Genomic DNA, 24680 nt, shown 5'->3' on the forward strand with positions numbered 1-24680 from the left:
ATGAACGGAAGATGTAATTAAAATTACCTTGTTTTCCGGCTGGCCGTGCGTACTGTTGCTGAGCGGCAACTTGATTATTATGTGCCTGAGCTTGCTTCAATATTTGAGCATACTCCTCCTCCGTTATGTACTGAATCTGATTATGCTGTTGTGATGGATGATGCTGCTGCTGCTGATGCTGTTGTTGTTGTTGTTGTTGTTGATGATGATGGAACTGCTGCTGTTGCTGATGCTGCTGCTGCTGCTGATGTTGCTGTTGTTGGTGGTAGTACTGCTCAAGCTGGGCGTTCTGAGGATCGTAGGAAGCGTGTTTGGCATGCTTGGCAGGCGATGGATGTTTCTGATGTTCGGCTAATTGCTGCAGCAAACTTATATATTCCGGAGGTAGCTGTAATAAAAAATTGAAGACACTTTGAATTATCTACAGCCTTGAGTGATGAAGCACGATTGAACTTTTCAGTAAATATCAGACAGGCTGCACCCTTTTCACGATTCAAACAAACTGATTGGGAAGGTGATTTATAAGTTCTCCTTGTTGTATAACCTATTGCGAGATGGAAGTATTGGATATTTCTCAATTTGGATGCTGAACTTTTGCGATCCGTTGTAAATCTCCATGTCCTGTTTTAAAACTTCTGAATAAATAAAGCTATTAGTTTGATTTTACCATAGCCATTTAGAGACACTAAGTTGTCGAAGCTCGTGCCTTCAGTGCACAGGAAAGCAAAAACTAATCATGCCTCTAAATACGATGCAGGTATTCTTGCAACAAAACTCACTGATCAAAGAACTTAGAAATTTACAAAAAAATACGTCTATTCAGGTTATCTAAAAGATCCAATATTATTCACAATAAACATCGAGGTGAACTTTCTAATATGCAGGAAGTTTTGCGAGTAAAGAGTGTACGGCATCAAAATGCATCATTTACAACTGCTGTAATTTTTCTCCCCTTCCAAGATTTTTTTTTTAATCTCGAAATATAAAAAAATGTTTGTTCTATCTGGGAGTACAGGAATCAGGAATCAGAATATATTGGGTCAAATGGCACGTTCCCCATATGTAGTCGAGGATTTGTGCCATGCCGTGTCTTCTCATTATTTCTTGAACGGAAGAAAAGGAGAAGGAGGGGAAGGAAGCAGAATTGGAAGGGTGGGAAAAATAACAAGCACTAAAACAAACAGCTGGTAAGTTAAACTCACAGGTAGTTCAAATTGCCTGGGAGTTAGCCTAAAGCTCTTTACCACATTGGTTAAGAAACTTTGGTATGTTTCAGAGTTTCAGTCGTCCAAACACGGTGTCGCACAGTGGAGCATTTAATATACCAAACCCGATCAAAATTATTTTGAAAGTGTTTCGTTTAACAAAACACTTATAACTTGAAAAAAATTGTATTGGGCGAAAATTTGTTCGAATCAATCCACCCTCCATCCCCATCCATCCATCAATTACTTTTCTGATTGTTGGATTCATATAGTTAGTTAAAATATTATTAACATCCGAAGGGTTAAAATTGGCACAATATTACATATCAGAATGTGTAAAATCTGCAAAATGCGTCGTGCTGTTTGTTTACATTAAATAAATAATACATTTGTTCTAAGAGTGCAGAGCTGATGTCTACTTTGAATTCGCCGCTCGGGAAATACTTTGTGAATATTTATGGGGAATTTACGCATTAGTCAAACTCCAAGACTAAAGCGACCAGATGTTTTCAGGATGAATGCGGGACGCACTCAAGAAACATTAAAGATGCACGTTTACCAAATATCCACATAACTTGTGTAATACTGAGAAGCTTTTCGTAAGAATTCATGACCTGTTAAAAGTTGAAAAGGGCACCATGACAATCAGAATATATTGAATCAATTTGCACGATCTCAATGTAGCTCGGAGATTAGGCAGAACGACTTAAAAGTTTGATGAGTGTTTTTACAATAAGAATGTACAATATGAGTATTTTTGAATAAAAGTCAGCATTTTGATAAACGCGGGACACTTTCCGGGACGTTTTACTATGCGGGACAAAATGTTGAATTCCTCGATACACTACCAGTTTTCGACCACGGGGAAATTTCTGTATGGTAGTAGGAAGGCTAACTGTGGGTCGAGAATTAGTGCTCTTCCCCTCCGAGGACAATCTGAGCGGCAAACTTCAGACTGTCTAATTAATTGAGCCTTTCGGTTTCCTTGTGCCATTTAGAACGAATTCCTCGTTGAGCTTCCGACTTGTTTCGATTAGTCAACGATGATGGATCTAGTTCGAAAGCGAGCCAACCAGTCAGGTGCCGAGGTCAGTTCGGCAATTCCGGTGAAGTAGGGCGTCCGGTTCACTGGTACCCCGATGACCCGCGACTGGTGGTGTTTCGTCGCGGTCTACTCAGTATATTTCCCAGCAGTGAATCTAGCTTACCCTGACGGAGAGTTTCCCGGCGAAAGAAGTTCTCCCAATACCGATTCTTCTTTGGCTTACGCTATATTTCTATCGGAATAACCGGTGGGGTGTCATGGTCAGTTTGGCGATTCCGGATGGTGCATGGCGTCCGGTTTGCTGGCGTTTCGACGATCCATACTCGGTGCTTTGTCGCAGTCTTCTCGATTAGTCCTCGGCGGTGGATCTAGCTTATTCCTTCGGAGAGTTCCCTGGCGGTGATTGCTCTCCCGATACCGTTGCTCGATGTTCATAAAGCCGTTTCCGCTGTAAGACGTCGCTTGTCACTCTGTAGGCTACTTTGTCCGCTCCTCTCGTTTTAAGTAGCTCGCTGCAGGTCGCTTCAAACCTCGGACATTCGAAGACCTCACGCTCCGGTGTCTCCCCGACACTCTCACACTCCGGCACAATGGTGGCGTTGCGTACCCGAACCGATGAAGATACTTCCTGAAGCAGCCGTGGCCCAACAGGAGCTATTTCAGGTGGAAAGTCATCTCTCCGTGCTTCTATTGACACACGTCGACAGGTTTGGGATGAGCCGGTAGGTCCACTATTGTATTATCCCATTCCTGCTGCCACGTCATCATCAAATCGATTTTCATCAACTTTCTCACGTTTCTAGCGTTTCATTGATTGTAGCACTTGATATCCTCCGCCAGAGTGGTACAGATGGAGATCATCTCGGCGATAACGCATACTGCCTCCGATGATTTTATTTTGTACGCAATCGCAACTCATACGACCACCAGCCAGAACGTCCCGTTTAGCTTTTCGCGGTTCCGCTTCGAGCCGCACCCCAGGCAGAAACCTCATATTGCAATATCGATGACGAAACACTAGGTAACAGACCGACTTTTTGCAGTTGTAATAAACGTGGTTGTTAAAGCTCAACCGGTCGTCGATTATCACTCCCAATTGCTGCAGTGTACGCTTCGATGCAATCACGTGCCCTTCGACAGCGATATGTAGCCGCTAAACTGCCTTGCAGTTGCTGATCAACAACACATCCGTTTTGTGGGCAACTATTTGCAGCTTGACCCCGTTCATCCAGCTCTCGATCGTGTCTATTGTCTCCGTCCATTTCTCCAAGTGTTTCATCACCGTTAGTGACACGTCGTCCGCGAAACGCACGATTTTCACTTTCCTGGTAGCAGCAGTGTTGAGACCCCATCGTACATCCCGTTCCAAAGAGTTGGAAGAGAATGGAACCCTGAGAACCCCGCTGTGACTCGCATTGACTTCTGCCCTTCGTTCGTCTCGTACAGCAGTGCTCTACTCTGAAAGTAGCTCTTCGGGATCTGGCTCATTCTTCTGTGCAGGTGGCCCGGTGACTTCACTGACTTTGGCAGCAACGCCAGCTTCTGTACCTTCCACATTTCGGGGAAATTGCCATCATCTAAACACTTCTGCAATAGCATGCTGAACATGTCCTGATATACCAGGATCAGGTTCAGCGCCACGTTTGGTATTCCATTCTCGTCGTTAGTCGCTTGCCACTCGGCTGTGTTTGTACCTTCTTCTTCGCCGTACGGTGTCGGTGATCAGGTAGTTGGATCATACTTCGGGAAGAGACCCTCAACGATTATTTTTAGCTTACCCGGGCATATTTCAGCATATTTCAGTACGCGTCCCCCAGGGATTGGCGTCTACTTCTCAGCACAGCTACTTATAGCAAACTGGCTTGCTAAGCTTGATCTCCCGTTTTAGAGCGTCCCTAGTTTTTTCGAAATGTTGCTTGCGCTTCTCTCTCACTATCCGATCTCGCTCTCTTAGCCCGCCTTCTGGCTCTAGGCCAAGCTGCGTGTAGCGTACTGAGCTACTCATTTAACCAGTAATCTGCACGCCGTCAACTGCATGGCTCCAGTTTCCGTGGCATTGTAACGTAACAAGCCGTCACAATCCTTTTTGGTTAGATTAGCCTATCAACGTACTTGATTCCGCTGTTCGCCTAAGTGACAAAGAGGTTTTTGTTAAAGACTTTCGTCTTCCACTTTAGCTTGCCAGTCGTCCTTCTCCGTGCTGCAGCAGGGTTCTATTGGCCGCTGTGGTAGCGAATCGCCTGGTGGTCGCTATGGGGATACTTCTCGCACACTCTCCAGTCCATGTTCGCCATCAGTCAAGGACTACAGAATGTGGCGAAATTTCTCGCAGTACCGATGTTAGTTTCGTGAACCAATAAGCTCCCAGTTTTGTCATGATACCAGGAACCATTTAGCTCCCTCTTCGCCGCGATCTACTCGTTATAGTCCTCGACGGAAGACCTAGCCTCCACAACAAGCCGACCGGTAGGTGTTGAGGTCTGTCGCTAATTTTCACTACAAGAAAATATTTTCACAAGATAACTTTTGCAAATGAAACTTTGAGAATTCCATTTAAAATATTAGGCATATTTTTGTTGGACATATTCAATTCTTTCAAATTTCTTCAAAATATTTCGGGGGGAGGGGGCGTTTGTCCCCATGCACTATTTCATCTATTTTGTAAAATCACTCGCAATACACCATTCTGAACATTACTCCGTTAAATCACAAAGATGAATAATTATAACTATGGTAACAGTTCCGCCATATTCTGAAAAATATGCAAATAAATAAAAATAGCATAAAATTTTCAGAGTGGGGAAATCAGCGTTATTCGGTAGATTTTATTTCACTATTATAACAATAACGAACTGGGGTGACATTAGATTTAGGACAGATTTAGGTTATTTTTTTGAATAAGAAATACATAATATTCTTCAAGCCTTCTTTTACAACTACAATGGCTGTTTTAAATAAAAATCGCTTCAGACCCTCCAGAACTTTTGAACTAAACTTACAATACTTCAGGATAAAATGCAACGCAAAAAAAACTAAAATCGGCCGATTAGAGCCTCTTGCAATGTGAGTAAACAAAACCTTTGAAACCCAGTAATCTGTCAAACGATGCAGAAAGCATCACACTACACAATAAAACAGCACACAACAATGATAACTTAATTTGAGATTTTTTACTTTTGTTTAGGTTTCAAATTAATTTACTCCTCTTTGCAACGAAATCGTTCGTAATATATACAAACATGTATTAAAACAAACGAAACATTTCGTTTCATTCACGAAAAATAATGTCGATATCAACGATATCATTCGTGCAATGCACACCAAACATGTCAAACTTATGAACACTTTCGATCATTAAGCGGACAGTTATCGCCGATCCGCAGATATCTCAGCAGACGTATTCAACGGAATATAGTTACAATTTTTTTCGAATACCGTAATATTCACAGGAGGGGGTAACAAGTCCCCAGCCGCAACATGGACATGTTGAGGAAACGCACTTTCTTCATCGATGTTCGTGGAATACGCAAATTGAAAGCTGAAACCGTATATACTTTCATCGCAAAGCAATTGAAGCTCACACCGCAAGAAGTTTCAACGATACAAATTGACCGGGTTGAAGGCAAGGTGAATGTCGAGATGAAGACGCAGGAAGGAGCAAACAATATCGTTGAGACATTCGACAACAAGCTGCTGCTCTCCAACGACGATAACAAACACCGAGTGAGACTGTATATAGAGGACGGTGGTATAGATGTAAAGCTACATCATCTTCCACCCAGGCTGCCAGAATCATGGATTGCTGACTTTTTCACAGTCATGAACATCAAGCACGAGGCATGTCGCTCCGAATATTTTGCCAACATACCCAGCGGGGTCCGCAACATGCACATTCGCATGAATCAGCCGATACCATCTTTCATCAGTCTCAAAGGATACAGCACGCATGTTACGTACCTTAGCCAAATCCAAACATGTCGTCACTGCAACAATATCGTACACTTTGGATATAGCTGCTCCGAAAACAGAGCAAAACTGGCAGCACAGGCTAAGGATTACTCCAGTTTAGTTGCCGGTCGTAGTAGAACGAGAACGAGAAGCCAATCCCGCATGTCGCGTAACGCGTCCCACGACAGAGCACAACCCACCGAACAGATCCAGAGCACCAAACGAGCGGCAGAGGACAACCCGAACCTTCGACCCCGTCAGCAAAATTTAAAAAACCACCAGCAGCACCAATACCGTCAACAAACAGCGAGCTCCATCCACATGGGGAACAAGTCGATGACGAAAATACGGAGAGCGAGAACCCAGAAAACACACGCAGTGAAACTAACAGCAGCCGACCGGTTCCTCTCACGAGTGGACTCGAGAGAGAAACAATGGAGATCTCCGACGAAGAAGATCACTCAGGAACGAGAAGGAAGCTACGATCGACAAACATCAACGCATCGTCGGCAAGTAAAAAAAAAAACTGAAAATGCCAAAAATAAATAACACACAAACCTTCTCATACACGATCGCCACATTAAATATGAACGGAATAAGTAATACAAACAAGATCAACGCTCTCATCACATTTATAAACACACTAGATTTAGATATATCTTGAGCGTTTTTTCAAAACGTCATATCTGCAATGAGTTACTCTCTTTGTTTACTTTCTCTTCTGTTAATAATTCGGTCACTTTAACATTTATCCCTCAGCTCTTTGCATAATATGCTAGCTAAAACCACCGTCTTTCGATCTGTACTGTAAAATAAGTGAAAAGTGTTATAGTGACGCCGTAAATATCGAAAGAGAAAGTATAAACAGAGAGTAACTCATTGCAGATATGACGTTTTGAAAAAACGCTCAAGATATGTATACAAGAGGTACACTGCGAAGCGATCCAAATCCCGGGATACGAAATAATCTTTAACATCAATGAAACCAGACGTGGTACAGCGATCGCTCTCCGAAGTGGTATCGTAGCTAGCCGGCTGCAAAGGAGCTTAGATTCGAGGGCCTTATGCATCGACTTGGGAAGTGAGGTAACAATTATAAATGTTTACGCGCCATCTGGATCTCAAAACAGAAATTCTCGTGAGGTTTTCTTCAATCACACCCTGCCATACTACCTTCAAAACCGTTCAAAATACTGCTTAGTAGTCGGAGATTTCAACTCGGTTAGAGAGACACTACAGGAGTGTCAAACTTGAGTTCAGCTTCAACTCTCAGGATGAGTACACGTTCGTGAGGGGTCGAACTATGTCCAGAATTGACAGAATCTATAGCAGTCAAGATTGTCTTCCCAACATTCGATTTTGCCATCACCAAGTTAATAGCTTTAGTGATCATAAAGCGGTTGTGATGAGAATCGTACTTCCGATTACAACCAACAGAGTGGATAAGCCTTTCTGGAAACTATACAACAATCTAATGACACCAGAAAACCTTCAGGAATTTAGGGTAAAATGGATATATTGGACAAGACAAAGACAAAGACAAAGACTATAACTCGTGGACAGACTGGTGGTTCAGATACACTAAAAGAAAAACTGCTTCTTTTTTCGATGGAAAAACTCCATCAAGTTAAAAACCTTTAACGATACTATGGGTTTTAATTATTCGTGCCTAAAGCAAGCATATGAACGGCACAAAGATCAAGACTGTACCACCGAAATAAATAGAATAAAAGCTATAATGTTACAAAAACAGAAACTGTTTTCGGAAGAAAGGGAAAATATAAGAAACGAGTTTTTGAGTGGAGAAGAAGTGTCAATATTCCAGGTAGAAAACCAAACCAAACAAAAGTCTGGAAGAAGCATAAAGTCCGTAAATGGCCATCCGACTGAGGACCAGTATGAAATACATGAGTGTGTTCTTCATCACTACAAGAATTTGTTCTCCGCCGAAGATATCGAACCAATTGAACGCTTCCATCCTGCCAGAACTCTCATGGCCGACGATGAAGATAACAGAAGGTTAATGGACAACATCAGTGAAGAAGACGTTTTGGCTGCAATTAAAGGATCTGCAGCAAACAAATCACCCGGCAAGGATGGACTAACTAGAGAGATCTATCTGAAAACATGGACGATTATCAAAAGCGAGTTCACTGCAATCCTGAACAAAATCAAAAATGGAGCGGTGCCAGAAGACCTGCAAGATGTAGTTATTGTATTGGTTCGCAAGCAAGGCAGCGCCAACGGCGGAATTGATTCGTTTCGACCCATAACTCTCCTAAATGTTGACTACAAAATTCTAAGCCGTATATTAAAAAGCAGATTAGAAGTAATATCCTCCAGAATACTATCAGAAAATCAAAAATTCAGCAACGGAAAGAGAACAATTTTTGAGGCGGTATGCTCAATACGTGACCATATCGGCATATCAAAACACGAACGAATAGGAGGGATTGTGATAGCATGTGATCTCAGTAGTGCGTTTGATCGTGTTAATCATGAATTTCTTTTCTCTATTATCAGGAGAATGGGAATCAATAGCAGATTTGTAGACTTCATGGAATCTTTAGCCCGTTGCGCTAGATCGCACCTGAGAATCAATGATCGTACAACTGAACCATTTGCTATAAAAAGACCGGTCCGTCAAGACGACCCACTGAGCATGTTACTCTTCGTCATGTATCTACAACCGTTATTGGATCAACTCGCGGAAATATGCAACGATCAGAATGTGTAATTGCCTATTCCGATGACATCACAGTAATCATCCGTTGTGCAGGGAAAGTGGCTCGTATACAAGAGTGTTTCCAAGCTTTTGGGAGAGCTGCAGGAGCAAAGTTAAATATCCTAAAAACGGAAGCATTGGAACTATGAGTGGGAATAAGAGATTGGAGTGGCTTCAGCAAAAAAGAATCCATTAAAATATTAGGTGTTATATTCAAAAACTCAGTGAAAGAAACCATCTCTGCCAATTGGGAGCGAATCTACCGACTAGTAAACGCACTTCTATGGATGAATCGGCCAAGGCTGGTCAATCTCATTCAAAAAGTGGTATTATTAAACACATATATTTGCTCGAAAATCTGGTACATGGCGTCCATTTTCAATCTATCAAACAAATATGCGGCAATGTTCACAAAACAAATTGGATTCTTTTTGTGGTCCGGCGTTCCAGCACAGAGGGTAAAATTAATCGACGTTATCCGACCAAAACGAGATGGAGGTTTAGGTTTGCACTCCCCTGAAATAAAGGCAAAGTCACTTCTCGTAAATCGTTTCATCAAAACAAGAAACATCCTGCCGCCAATAGATCGATATATACAGCAAGCATCTATCCCTGCTGACATGAGCCACCTTCGAACAATCAACTCAATACTAGGCAGCCTTCCAGAACGTTTGCAAGAAGGATCAACAGCCAACGAAATTTATCAGCATCAGCTACAACTACTACCAGCTGTTAGTGTGACAACGCTGATCAACCGGAACTGGAGGCGAGTGTGGAAAAACTCAAATTGTCGATCACTGAATTCCGACGAGAAATCAGCTTTCTTTCTTCTAATTCACGGGAAATTCAATCACAATGACCTTCTATTTCAACAAGACAGAAGAGAGAATCCAGGGTGTACAACCTGTGGTCAGCAAGAAACACTGAAGCACAAGTTTTCAAGCTGCCGAAATAAAGCGGATATGTGGCAGATTACACAACAATACCTTCGAGCAGCGACTCGGCGAAATAATATAAATTTCAGGAATCTTCAACATCCAGAATTAAATGGGGAAACACAACACAGCAAAAGACAATTACTAAAAAAATTTATAAGATTTATAATGTACAATTTAGAAATACCTGACAATATGATAAACGAGAATAGCTTAATAAGTTATCTTTCAATGTACATCTAAAACCAAAATAAAGCAAAATAAGTAACAAAAAAAGCGGCCATTTTTTCATTTCATGAAATGAACAAAACCTACTATTTACATTGTACGAAAATTCTTCGTTGCAGAAAACTACGAATGAACTCGTACATTGCACGATCAATTTAATTATATTTACGAATTTTCCGATCTCAGCACTCTCAAGTTATTTTTCTTGTCGAACACTGCAATTTTTCATTTGATTTTTTTTAAGTAGAAGCCGAATTGAACAAAACTTCTACTCGACAGCTCCCCCTTAAGAAAAGTTTCAAACATAAACGTATGATCACATATTTGAATTTCCTCTATTTTCTCATGAAATTGATAAATTTCTTTATCGTCTACTAATATTTTGTAGTTAGGAATTTCCCATTTCAAGAAAATCTGAATCCAATATTTTTCAAATTCATTTTTAAAATCGTCAATAGCCAACATGTAAGATTTGAGTTCTTCTCTTTACGTACATATTGGATTAGTACACGTACCAGTGGCTTTAGTAGAACGACGTGAATCAATCGAAACATAGTAAACAACAAGAAGTCTCGGTTACATTGGTGTACACACAATTATAAATCTGAACGGAGTGCAGTACGGCGTACATTATGCCACCAGCGAGCATATTTTTTCGCCGACGCTCGCGGGAAGCTCAATAGCGGCAGATGCTTCGCTGGCTTATTGGGACAGTATAATTACGTAACACTGTGGCAAAGTTTAAATGGTAAACGTGCATCACGTTTCAAAGTTGAATCACTGGAAGATCGGCAGAGTATTCAGCTGCGCTGCGCATGAGATTTTCAATAGATTCAATTTGCTTAAAGAAAAACGTTGAGTCGATCGCCGGAAAACTTATCGTAATAGGCAATACAACTGTCGGATGCACTGCTGCCTGAAGGGAACCGTCAACTTACGTCTTGGGCTTGTTCTTGGCCACTCTTCCCCTGGTAAGGTCTGAATAGTAGTTGACCTCCGGACTGTTGGGCATAAAAGTGGGCTGCAGCCTCTGGGTCTGAAAAATATCCGCCTTGCTGATGCTGTTGTTGTTGTTGCTGCTGGTGCTGCTGCTGTTGCTGTCGTCGATTTGCCACGTGGGGTAACGTGCGTGTTTCGTGGTCAGTTTGGCGTTTCTCTTTGGCGGTTACCTCTTTGGTAACATTCTTCTCTGCTAATATACTTCCTATCACACAACATCCTGCAATATGAAATAAAAAAAAAGTTATAACAAACCGCTGCTGCAAAGCCGAAAGACAAATCAATGATAATTTAGATCAATTTTCTTCTTATTGCTTTCGCCGAATAGGAAAGCTATATATTTATTTCTGATGCAATATTTGGAGCGATGATGCCACAGACCAATTGTCTTTGGTACACTTTGTTCAGTTTCTCATCAGCATTCCTCGCATTTTCATGCTTCACGAGGAAAAAAATCCGGCTGTGGGGTGAGACGGCATATCTAACACCGTGGACAACTACATGTAGGCGCCACCGGAGCATCGGTGCGGCGGGTGAATACCGAGACCGACTGTGATGCCGCGTAGTGGATTGAGCGTGTGTAAATCATGCTCGCTGTTCATGATAATACTCTACGGAGAAGCCTAGAAATAAAAATAAATTCTCGTGGGACCTGGCTGCGTTGTGGGAATCCAAGGTGTAAACTCTTACGACAGCCGCTTCAGGTGCTTAAGTTCTTTCATCACAGTTCACCGGGCCAACGCTTCGTGGCTCTGAATTTTTTTGTTAGGTGGATATAAATTTTCTGTTTCTGGCTAGAGAAGGATTTCGTAGCGTAGTGCGCTCGTTCACAAATTGTCCTTCTGATTTAAAGTCTCACCAGTGTAACATTGTGATATTGAAAGATAATCTGGGAAAGGCGGAAACAGCTTATTACCAGGTACGTGCACATGGTGAGTCTTGAACCATTGTAGAACACTTGTTAAGTCTCTTATCAGAGAAAATCTGAACACTGCGAACTATTTTGATACTCGGTTTCTGGTTCCCGCTTAGGATTTTGACGGATTTCTGATAGAATTTTTCTCGAGATTCTAATAAAATCACAATCTAAAATCCATATCCAAAAATTTATATGGAAACCTAAATAGAAATCCACTGAAATATTTCTCAGGATCCCTATGGATTGGTATGTCGCCAAGAATTCAGATGAACTACTTGCGAGTGTGGTGGTGGTGGATTCTGCACAGAATCTTCTTAAAGTTCTGGTGGAATCCTTTTCAATGATTTGCCCAGGATTCTACCAAATATTCAGACAAAAATCAGGCCAAGAATTCTGGAGGAATCCTGGGCACGATTTTCTTAGATTGTTGATATTCCACCAAGGGAATCAGAAACCGACTCTTGCAGGATTAAAATTCTGTCAAATGATTCTCAATATCAAGTAACATGCCGTAATCGTGTGTAGTGCTCAAAATGAATCGAGTTGTCTTTTATCGGCTTATTTTTTAGTATTTAACCTCTATAATAGTCTCCGGCAATCTCTGCCTGTCTGTCCATGCACAGAAAACTGAATAAATATTTTTTTCTCCCTATTATTTTGAAGAAAAGTGAGCGAATTTTATAGTGAAATATGAGATTTTACGGTTTTCATTGAGACATTTTACGAAACTCGAACTTTTTTCCATTTTTTGGTGTTCATCGACTAACTACAAGTCTGAGCTTGGGGGAACGGGCAAAGTGTAGTTGGTAGATCGATTGCCTTGTACGCAGCTCACCTGGGTTCGATTCTCAACCCCGCACATAGGGTTAAAGATTTTTTCAAAAGAGATTTCTCTAATCCGAAAAGAGGCGAATGACCCTAAGGATAAAACCTCTATAACCGAAACAACAAAAAGTCTAAGCTTTGCAAAACTTATTGAATTTCCCTTATCAGACAATTTTATCGAGAGGTATCGTGTTCGCCGCGGTTCTCCTCGACGTGGATATGGTTGGACGTCTACTTTTGAAACACTCGTATGTGCGACAGAATTTTTTTTTCGTGCATAATGAATGAATAAATAAATTTTAACATTACAAAAAAGATCCATTGTTACATTGCCTTCAAAATCGTCAACCCAAATAACGTTCGGTTTAAGCACTTTACACCAAACGCCCCCTTTAAGTTCGTATGTAGCGTGATGAAGACACGATTGTAGTAACTGTACGCGTCGCCAGCAAAAAAATTTCACTCCCGACGGTTCTCTTTATTGAAAATTGAAAGCAGCGAAAAATTATCAAATGTTTATCTTTTTATCGCGAATTGCTAGAAAAGTGAAAACATACATGTTGCTCTCAACGAATAACCGGCCTCAGTACGTCGTTCGAGTACGGCAAAACGGCGGTGCCTTCGGGAAGTCCTCCAGCTCGTCCGGTTGAAAAGTAAATGCCAGGTTCAATACCCGCATCTAATCATCAAGGTTTATTTCCTTCTTTGTAACTGTTTACTCAACCAAGTAAAAGCAAATTTTATTTCTCGCTAAAGATTGCATGAAAAAAAATTCGAAGTATTTAAAAATATGGTTAAAAATCTGACGTGAAAAACCATTATATACTATAAATTTTTGTACATGGTCCTAATATTTTCATGAGCTATTTCACGAACTTCAGGTAATTATTCATGGGACTATTCGGGCCGAGAACTGGTTCCTGATTCATAGTATATTAGTTTTTTTTTATATTGTAACGACATATAATTAGCAAGAGACCGGAAGGTGAAGTATTTTTCAAATATTAAAAGCCATAGTACTCAAGGAAGAGCAATGATTTGAAGTAAGAACGTGTAGAAAAGCGTGGAGTAGGGCCAATGAACAAGCTTAGAGTTTCCCGGCTACTTAACTCTTTGTCTTCTGCAGCGCAGGAGTCAGGATCTTTTGGCATTAGATGCGAATCACCTGAGTCTGCGGCATGTCCGGACAAGCGTAAAGTCAATTTAATGACTTATGCTGTTAAGTAGAGAGTAAAGAGTTAAGTAGCCGGTAAACTCTAAGCTTGTTCATTGACCCTACTCCACATTTTTCTAAACTTTCTTACTTCAAATTCTTGCTCTTCCTTGAGTACTATGGCTCTAAATATTTGAAAAATACTTCACCTTTCAGTCTCTTGCTAATTACATGTCGTTACAATATAAAAAATGAAAAATATTGACTCACTATAAGTCGTTAATAAAAAAAGAAAAAAGGAATAGTATATTAGTTATGGTTTTGTCCATTTTTCTGATATAGTTCATGTAGTATGCAATTTCTTACAATCTTACAATTTTCATGTAGAATATTTCACAGAACCCAGATTATTATATATAGATCAATTTTGTTACGTGAACTATTTCTTGGCTTATAAATATGTTATTCACGATCCATCTTGCATGCTCGCGAATGAGTTTACAAATGCCTAATCATTTTCACTTTCAAGCAACTCGGACTTGCAATATTATTTGTGGATACATTTTCGTATCGTAGAATGGTTCATTTGATAGGTGTGATGTGATGTCCGGAAAAAAACGAAAACTGCGCTGACTCAAAACAATCCATTTACGATGTACTATATAAAGAGCGATTACACTTTCAAGATGAATGGCGATTGATAAAATGCCTAAAATCATGAACATGAGTCCTCTTGAGAAATCCGATAAAAAGTAAACCGTAATTCAGCTCCTTATGAATATGAGTCACGTTACATGGTTTCAAAATCTAATAGTAGCCTCAGGTATATAAGTATACCAAGTTTGCAAGATCGGTTCCTTAATCCCCAATCAGAAGCACAGAACAGAAATATTTCAAAACTATATCTCGAATTGTTACTTGTTATAAATTTCTGTTATTTTAACTACTAACGAGACCTAATTTATAACACAATATGTTACAAAAATTGCGGTCTGTTATAATCTTGTTATTTCATTCTGATCGGGTCGTTTTACCATATACAAATCAATGTATCTCCAAATTATAAAATAAAATCTGGGGAATCGAAAAAAGAGAGTAAGCGTGACCGCGCGAAACGTATGAAAGCGGCTGATAAAAATAGTAATTCTTATGTATAAAATTCAGGGAAATTCATTGAAGATAGAATAACCGCACGAAACGTGTGTACCCGTTTTACACCAATTCTTACCATAACTCAAGTGGCAGTTTAAACCTGGCAGTAGCAACAATTCAGAAAATAGATTGAACATACTTAAAATAACCGCCCGAAACGCGTTGACCCGTTTTACTCCAATTCTTTGCCTTATAAAAGTGTGAAATTATATTTACCCCACATTTCAGAAAGAGGCAGTAAAAAGTAATTTTTTATGTGTAATAGTCCAGGAAACAAATTGAAGGTAGCTAGAATTTCCGCACTAAACAAGTGTATCCGTTTTACCCTAAGTCGCTCTCATAACTCAAGTGTGAAGATAAACCTAGCTGTACTTCTCGGCAAGAGGCTGAATGCAGCTGATGAAAAGTAATAATTCTTATGCAGAAGAAATTCGCGTTCAGCCTGAAAACGCGAGATATGAGAAGAAGTGAAGTAAAACGGGTTCACACGTTTCGTAAGGCCGTTCTAACTATCTGAAATCGATTTCTGGGGTTTTCATAGATAAGAAATATTACTTTTGATATCCCACACTCATCCTTTTTACGTAAATGTGGAGTAAGGATTAACTTTAAACTTGAGTTCTGGGAACTGGGATAAAACGGGTACACATGCTTCGTGCGGTCGTTTTAGTTATCTTCAACCGATTCCCCGAACTTTTTCTTATAAGAATTAATACATTTGATCAGTCGCATTCAGCCTCTTTCAGAAATGCAGTGCTAGAGTTTAGGGAACATTGGAGTAAAACGGGTTCACCTGTTCCGTACCCGATCAGAAATACATAACAGGAATATTCCAAAACTATATCTCGCATTGTTACTTGTTATAAATTTCTGTTATTTTAACTACTAACGAGACCTAGTTTATACCACAATATGTTACAAAAATTGTGTTCTGTTATAATCTTGTTATTTCATTCTAATCGGGTACGGTTATTCTATCTATCGTTACTCGATTCCTTGGACTTTTTTGCACAAGAAACACAATTTTCGAAAAACTGACAGCGATAAAAATACAGTGTAAACATTACACATTTTTTTTACATTTTTCCATGATGATATTTGATGTGGGACATCCTTTAATGGCGTTTTTCTCTAAACCGCGTTTTTCAAATTGACGACTAGAGAACTCAAAAACTAATCAACGAATTGACTTCATTTTTTTATGAGAATGCACAATATGTAAAAACTGAAAAAAATATTCTCTCTATTATTTTGAAGAAAAGTGAGCGAAACTCGAAACTTTTTCAATTTTTTTGGATCATTGAGTAGCTCAAATCCAAATCTTATTTAGTTTCCTATGTGAGACAGTTTTATTAAGAGTTATCGTGTTCGCCGCGACGCTTTTCGACGTGGAAATTGTTGGACGTGTACTCTTGGGACGCTCATATATGTAGCACTGCGCTAGTGAAAATATTTTTTTCAATGCACTTTGAATGTATAAATAGATCTTAACATTGCAGAAAAGATCCACTGTTGCCTTGCTTTAAAAATCGTAAAGCAAAATAACTTTCGGTTTGAGCACTTTACACCAGACGCCCTCCTTAATACACTGGATATTCCTTCAGACAGCGATCGGTTAAGTATAAGCTTTAGAGGAGCACACAGTGCCCTCACCCAGCTTTTTGTTATAATGACAGGAATCAAATCTAGGCCGGCTGATATTGAAGACTTCAACTTGACTATATCAGCCATAATGTCTTCTTTAGAGAAACTACTATTCCATATTCCATAGGTTCATGATATCTCAGCAGATACTATATGACTACAATACATATAATTGTCTGAGAAATATGAAGATATGAAGGAACCTCAAGTCAAACTATATTTTGAAAAAGTGAAGTTTCTGAAAAAACTTATGCAACACTTTCCGAAACTCTAGCGAAATCTTTTTTCAGCACCAGCGACTGCTCATTCAGGGAGCCATTCGCACGAGTGCCGGAGGGTTATAGTTCCTAAAATTCATCCATACAAACCCACCACCCTCAATTAAATTGTTTCAAAAAACTACATCATTTTTTAAATTATCATGTGGTAAAGTCTGAATATTTTTCAGTGTATCAATTATAAATCGAAGTTATATATTTTATTTTCAATTCCTTCCAAAGCTCTTTCAGAAAAACTTAAAACAATTAGATTTCATCAAGTCAAACCAAAGTAAGAAAGAATTTGAAATGTAGACCTGTTTCTTCGGGCCAATTTTCAAAGACAGTTTTACTCCTCTTTAAACTCCCGTCCGTCTTATATTTGGCCGAGGTCCATCCCACTTATAAATAACCAAAGGCTGAAATTTTCATTCAAATCGCGGAGCATCAATACGACCAGTGACAAACAAAGTCAATAAAATTATATTTCCAGCGCAGAATTCTTATTTGGAAGGTTCTTATTTATTCAAAGATTCTAAGAAAATATTTTTGTCGATTTAGAAGGAAAAAGTACTCTAAATCTTTTTCTCGCAGTATTAAATTAACAAAAACTCTTTATAAAGGGCTGTCCATCAACTACGAATGTATACTGTATACTCAAGAAAGGTGTGTAAGATGAAAATTCCGTGATGAGTTTTTGATGCACAATTATATTGCAATCTTCATCTTTGTTTATAATTTATTGATTGGCCACCAAACTCGTAGTTTACCCATTGTATACATTGGGTGTGTGGGAACATGTTTGATGAGAAAGCAAACATCCAATGAAAAGGTACTTACTCTTACTTATAACATTATCTTTTTCAGCTTTCAAAAAAATTGTTAAACAGGAATAATTTAAACAATTTATCGCCAGTTAATCAGAAACACTACAAATCCTATCACAATTTCTTCATGATTCGACCATTTACTTTGCATCACCGATCGTCATGAAATCCGCACCGTTACGAAATGCACCGATCTCGCGAAATATTTCGTATTCCACCGGCGAACCAGTTGATCAAACGTGTCTCACTTATCCTACAATGTATAGTGGCTCTACTCGCTAACTTGTCCTCTCCACGGTCACCAGAAGATCGCGGTGCATGGGCGGTTGGCGTCGATCCAAGTCCGGTCAATGGTGGCAATAAATTTTCTCTTACGATTGCGAAAATGAAAGCAAATGCACTGAGGTACTGCATGGGAAGCGGTTTACTTCCGGGGTACTTTCAATTCTGTTACGTTTGATTGATGCTCGACCAATCGCAATTTTAGAATTTTATTTTCTAGGATAGAAGTATGCGAAAATTATGATCGGATTCTAACACTGGTAAATATGTCTATAAAAAATAGCTTCAATAGTTTTTTTGCAACGCAAGTGTAACTTTCTTCACATTTTAATTAATTAACCTCAAATAGTAAATACATCCCTAAACTAAATCTCGCGTTATCTTAGCCACTGACGACACAAGATTTACAAAACAGTTCATTACGAAAATTATGTTGTTATTATTTTGTTATTGCATTCTGATCGGGAAAGTTCACTAGTAAACTAAAGGAATTACCAAAACACATATGGAAAAATGAACTCACATGAAGAACGAGATTGGAAGGAAATGTGATCCAATTTACAAATTTATCACTACACATTGAAACAAGTTACCAATGCGATGATGGATACATTTCGTGTTTGCAATGATGATTATCATTTGCAATTACATTAAACTTCCCGTCTCGGATTAACCCAATTCGGCAGACATCCTGAAAGTAGTTTGCAAGATGCAATATTAGATGCACATGGTGTTTGCATACAATCAGCAGTACCAGTGAAAGTAACAGCGTTGAACGTTGTCATTGCAGTCTGGAATGATAACCAGTTACTGGTTCGGGTTCCCCAACATCCAATGAAAACGTGTTTGTGATATACCAAGCATTATTTTGCGATATGTGACCCCATGCGATTATTGAATTGTCTGTTGATGCTAATTTTTATGAATACGTGAACATGCTGCATTTTTCTAATCAATAGCTATGATCTACGATCGCTACCTGGTTGCACAATTCATCGTATTAAAACAACTCATAGAAAGCCAAAACGCGGTTGATTAGATCTTAACTATATACTACAGGGAATTCAAATGTCACCTAGCAACGTGTTTTTAGTAAACATTGAAATTCAATTGTATAATAATACTAAAACTTTCCGGATGGTTCTGAAGTGAAGTCTCATTAGCATGTCGTCTTACATATATTTCAAGACTTCAAACAAGAAGTTGCTATACTATATAGTGCCATAATTTTTCTGCCGATCACAAAACGGCTGCGAAATGTAATAGTCAAAATTCCACAACGTTATAGTTTTCGACGCAATAACGTCACCTTCCGAGATCGTATCGTGACGAAGCCGTAACGTACGTTGCGTACAAAAGATAACTCTAGACGAAGCTTCACTATCACGAAGTAGTTATTCAAATCGATGTTAGTGCTTCGGTATGTTCTAAAGTTAAATGTGTTCCTATGGTCTAAAGTCAAATGTGATGCCTATGGTCGATTTGTTTCGCCTGAACGCTAGATTAATCTGTACAGTGTAGTCGAACTGAAAAAAATATAAAATAAATTTAAGGCGGCGCAAAAATGGGTCTCCGCCAAAGGAACCAGAAGATCACGCTACGGACCTGGGGGTATTGACGAGTATCTGCGGATGGAAATTGAGCTCTACCATTCTAAATTGCACCTGTTCGAAATAATCTGAGCGTTAAAGTATCCGAGCACGATTTGACGATCCTGGTTTGAACAAAGATCGTATTCACGCTCACGCTCTCGAAGATGTAATCTTTATCGCTATCGATACTAATCCGCTGAACTATGCACATTCCTGATGCCGATGTTGGCTAAGAGGTCTTATATTCTAACATTCTGTGGCTTATCGACTAGGTATTTCACATTCTGCACACAGAAAAAAATATTTTGTTATTTTAGGTTTATTTTCATATTCATCATATTTGGAGCATGAATGTAAATATAAAATTAAGTTCCACCACAAATTGTTCAACGAATTATATTATAATTTTAGATGTGGATAGAAAATTACAGTTTCATTAAGGGGGTCTTCTACTCTCACGGTTTCAAAAAATCGATTTTTTTCTTTGTTTATTTTCAATCTATATGTATCTAAGAATACGCCACAGAAAGGATTTGATAAAAATCATATTCCTTGGCATGTTTCTGGGAACCGAACGGTGCCCATCTTCGGCCGTTTCTGAGATACTAAGCGCGGCGGCACAACGATGGTGATTGTCTATGGAAAAATCATTGTTTAAAGATATCACCGGTCCATTCTTTACGGTTTATGTATATGTGAGCGTCTTGCTTTTTGGGAAGATATTAACATACGGAAGAAAGAATGCGTTGGACATGTTGAGAAGCGTATGGGAACGAGATTACGAAAACTGAAGAAATAAGTTATTCAAGTTTCCTGGAATTCTTTGAATAGAAAAAATCGTATTGTTGAAGACGCAAAGCCCATGTTTTGGCTCTAGATACTGCACGACGTCTTAAACGATATTTCCATAGAAAATAAATTCATTTTCTTCGGAATCCGTCCGTAGGACAAATTAAATATTCAAAAAATATGTAGAAAAACGCTTGACGCCCCAAACTACAGCCAATGCTTCTTTGTGCGTTTGAGGGTGGCGCTCTTCTGTCAAAGTTAAGGACTTAGATGCGCATGAAATCACACGTGATATTGAGTCTCCATTAATCTGCACAAGACCAGCCTCAAGTCCTATCGGTGAAGCGTCAACGAAATGTTCCGTACTATCACGAGGGTTGTAGTAACCGTGTCTTCGAATTGTACAAGCGGTAACGTTTCTAAGACGCTCAAACTCTTTTCCTTCCTTTCCCGTCTAATAAAATTCGCCTCCGTTAGCTAGCAATCGCAGATTTTTCGTTTTGTAGGCACGATTGACCACAAGCCTATCGACGAATGTAACTAATCCTAAGAAACTCTTGACTTCTGCACAAGACGATGGTTTACTGAAATTTCTAATCACTTCAATTTTTTCATCTTCAATCTCTCACCTATTAGCAGTCAATTTGAATCCTAGAAAGACGTCATTCTGCTACCCAAACTGGCATTTAGCTTCATTTAATTTAACGTTATGTTCTTTTAGCTGTGCCATGACGTTTTTCAAATTTTTGTCGTGCTCTTCTTTGGTGGTACCGAAAACGAGAACGTCATCAAGGTAGTTTCTAACGCCCTTGCAACAGATCAAAATTTTACGCTGAAGTGCATCCTGGAATATGTCCGGGGCGTTTCATAATCTAAATGGCATCCTAACGCACCGAAACATGCCGAACTCCGTGAAAAAGTTAGTTAAGTAACGCGATTCTTCATCAAGTACGATATTATGGAAAGCATTCGAAAGATCGAGAGTGGAGAAACATTGGGCTCTATTGAGGTCCGCCAGAATACTTTCCAGAGTCGGCATTACGAAAGGTGTTCTGTAAATCTCTCTATTAGGGCCTCTAAGGTCGATGACTAATCGTATGTTGTCTTTGCCCTTCGGAACTACCAGCATTGACGAACAAAATGAAATATTCATTCCGGGTTTCATTACTTCAATAATATCTGTTTTCACCAACTGATTCATTCTTTGATGGATTAATGCTTTCAGAGAGATCGGTATATTTGTAATTATGTTTCTGCAGGGCAGGGCTGCTTTGTCATAATTTTTTTAATCGCAGGAATGTTGAATTTGGGGAAAAGTTCTTTAGAGGACCGATTATATATCTCGTGTGTAACACCGGTTAGGGACCATCCATAAATGACATAGCATTATATGGGGGATGAGGGAGTTTTGTATTTTGTGATGATGTGTGACGACAGGGGGTAGGGGGTCTTGTCATGCTACGTAGCTTTTTTAAAGGGGAATAACTATGATCGTTTTTTATTTTTTTAAAGATTTTGCTGGGACAAGGGGGGGGTAGAGTTACCGTCAAGCTACGTAATTACCAGGGGGTATTTAGAAGTTTGTGACGAAATGCTACGATGGGGGAGGGGGTGTTGAAAATCGCTCAAAAAATGCTACGTCATTTATGGATGGTCCCTTAGATGATTATACCTCGGACCATAGATCGGGACCTTCAGATTAAAATGAAGTACACAGTATCGTGTCGCAGTGGATCGGTCTAATAGACATTGTTGCTCATCGACAACATAAAATTTGTATTGGTTTATGTTCGATATGAATAAGAATGCCTCGAAAGTCACAAGGACAATTATTTCTCCAGAGGACGCGTATGCTTTCAGAAGCGATCGGCCTTGTTCTGTATGTTGTACACCTCTTCACAATATTTTTCTTACGAACTCAGTTTTTCGAACAATTGTTTAGTAAATGTGTTTACCTGGGCCCCTGAGTCAATAAGAAAATTGCAAGGCATACCGTGACTGTTATAATCCCATCATCTTGGCGATATCCCGCAAGAACCGCTGCTCCTAATTGACACTCTTCTGTTGAGAATCTCTCACCATAATTTTCGTTTTTCGTGGTTGGCCCTCAATAGCTGCTGTAGTGTCATTGTTCTTCTCACTACACGCTATTATATTACATTATATTACATTCTCTTTTTATTCTCCTACTAACGTGCAATGGGCTCTGTGCCCGTGCAAAAATAACTTCGCATGAAAATAGTTCGCCTCAAGGTGAGATGGATGTCGAAACAAAATCGACTCCCTGGCTAATGATATATCCATGCTCATCCACCAGGCCCTATGCGATCTTCTTGCGGGCCAAAGACAAAAAGTGGTTCAATTTATTGCACATTTTTAGGGTTTTAGTGGACCGATATTCAGCCGTGGCAAAAATATCGAATATTCGCACTGATATGTTACGGGTAAATAGTTTGACGCAGGCAAATGATATTGCTGAATACGGACCCTTTACGAGGGAGTACAAAGTATATGTATCAGGTAATCAGGTCAAAGTCTGTGGTGTCGTTTTCGATTCGAGTTTGAATTGCAAGGATCAGCCGACACATGGGGTTGGTTGTTTTAAAGACCTCATGTTTCAGCCAATGAGGATACTGGAGTGTAAACGTTTCCATTCAGCATCAGTCACAGCTGACGAAAAGCGGACATATGTCAACTCAGACTGTTATCGGGTGACCTTCACCAGCTAATCTCTGCCCAACTACCTCCTCTTTGACAAGGCTCGTCTACCTGTTCGCACTTTTGAGCCGCGGGTCATGAACTGCACTAATTGCAAAAAACTGGGACACACAACCTCCCATTTTAGCAATAAAGTTTGTAGTGGGCAATGCAGTGAGAATCCTGATTCCTGTGGAAGATATGTTGAAAAGTATCCCTACTGTGGGGGAAATCCACATGATCTCTCGACATGTCCTGCATACAAGCAGCGCGAGGAGAAACGGAATCGTTCCCTTCAAGGACGCTCTAAGCATCTTTCTCAGAAATGTTAGAGATTACTACGCTACACCCAAAACAATTTCCCAATGCAAAAAAGGCATTACATCCTTTCGTGCATATTCCGAATTAGAATCATGCTTTCTTCGCATTGTAGACCAAGCATAGCTACTGCATTATACCAACACAACTTGATTCATGATGAAATAAATTGATTGAGAATACACGCTACCATATTATCTGCCCGCATGTAAAAGTATTAGTTGGTTTTGCTTGCTGAGTCTGCCAAAAAGGTGGTGTATTCTATACATGAATATCTCTGTGGTGTTTGTAAGAACTTCTGTCTTCATACACAGTTACGCTTTTTTGTCTGCGAACAACTAAATTCCAACCACACTAAACGCGGGAACAGTTTACGTTCACGAGAGTGTGTGATATACGCGTTGTTATTTTCCCATAGCGAATGGTTTTTGCAGTAAAATCATCGCTCTCTCATTCTGTGCTTCAGAGAAGAGTGGAAGAAAATGATTTGTGCTCAGATTGATTTGCGATGATCGTTGCCCAGGGCGATGATGTGCGCTAGATTCGCATGTTAGGGAAATAATATAAACTGAAATTAACTGCCAGTGCCACTGCTACTCAAAAGTGCAAAACCATGTCATCACTGCCCTTATAGTTTATGATACTTTAAATTTAGATACTTTTACTGCAAAATACTGATATGATATTACCTGAAAGCACTGTTGATATGAGGAATGCCAGAAATGATTGGCGGACGGCTTCTATCCGACAAATGTTGAATTAACTTGTTAACCCAATGTTCCCATATAGGTAACTTTCTCCTGCGTATAGTGCGCTTAAATAATCATTAATCATTATTTATGAACCTATCTAGTGGCTAGAACTCGCATATCGCTGGTAAATTTAGGGTTTAGAGAACGCCGAAAGCTCAACATATTATCAAAACAAAATCATCACCCACACCACACCAATTTGATGACGCTATAAACTGTTCTCTCCAATATGCAGCATGTAATCAGTAGAAAGGCGAAATGGAAACTGGTCCTTGAGCGTGTATTAATATTTTCAGAGCACACATGTATCCGAGTGGAGATGTCCTTTACATGTGTATTAGTGCGGAGTCATTTTAATACTAATGCTCCGATATCGTTAAATTCACTA

General features: G+C 39.5%; 1 protein-coding gene across 1 annotated transcript in view; it reads right to left on the reverse strand.

Annotated features, from left to right (window-relative positions):
• Positions 1-24680, reverse strand: part of LOC131683793 (transcription factor SPT20 homolog) — a 46080-nt gene that overhangs the window by 1437 nt on the left and 19963 nt on the right. Inside the window, exons 2-3 of the mRNA XM_058966104.1 lie at positions 11025-11305; positions 28-388 (exon numbers count right to left, since the gene is read on the reverse strand). Coding sequence (XP_058822087.1) covers positions 28-388; positions 11025-11305 — 642 coding nt within the window. The remainder of the gene's footprint in view (positions 1-27; positions 389-11024; positions 11306-24680) is intronic.

Source organism: Topomyia yanbarensis, chromosome 2 (genome assembly GCF_030247195.1).
Source record: "Topomyia yanbarensis strain Yona2022 chromosome 2, ASM3024719v1, whole genome shotgun sequence".
Classification (NCBI taxonomy): domain Eukaryota; kingdom Metazoa; phylum Arthropoda; class Insecta; order Diptera; family Culicidae; genus Topomyia; species Topomyia yanbarensis.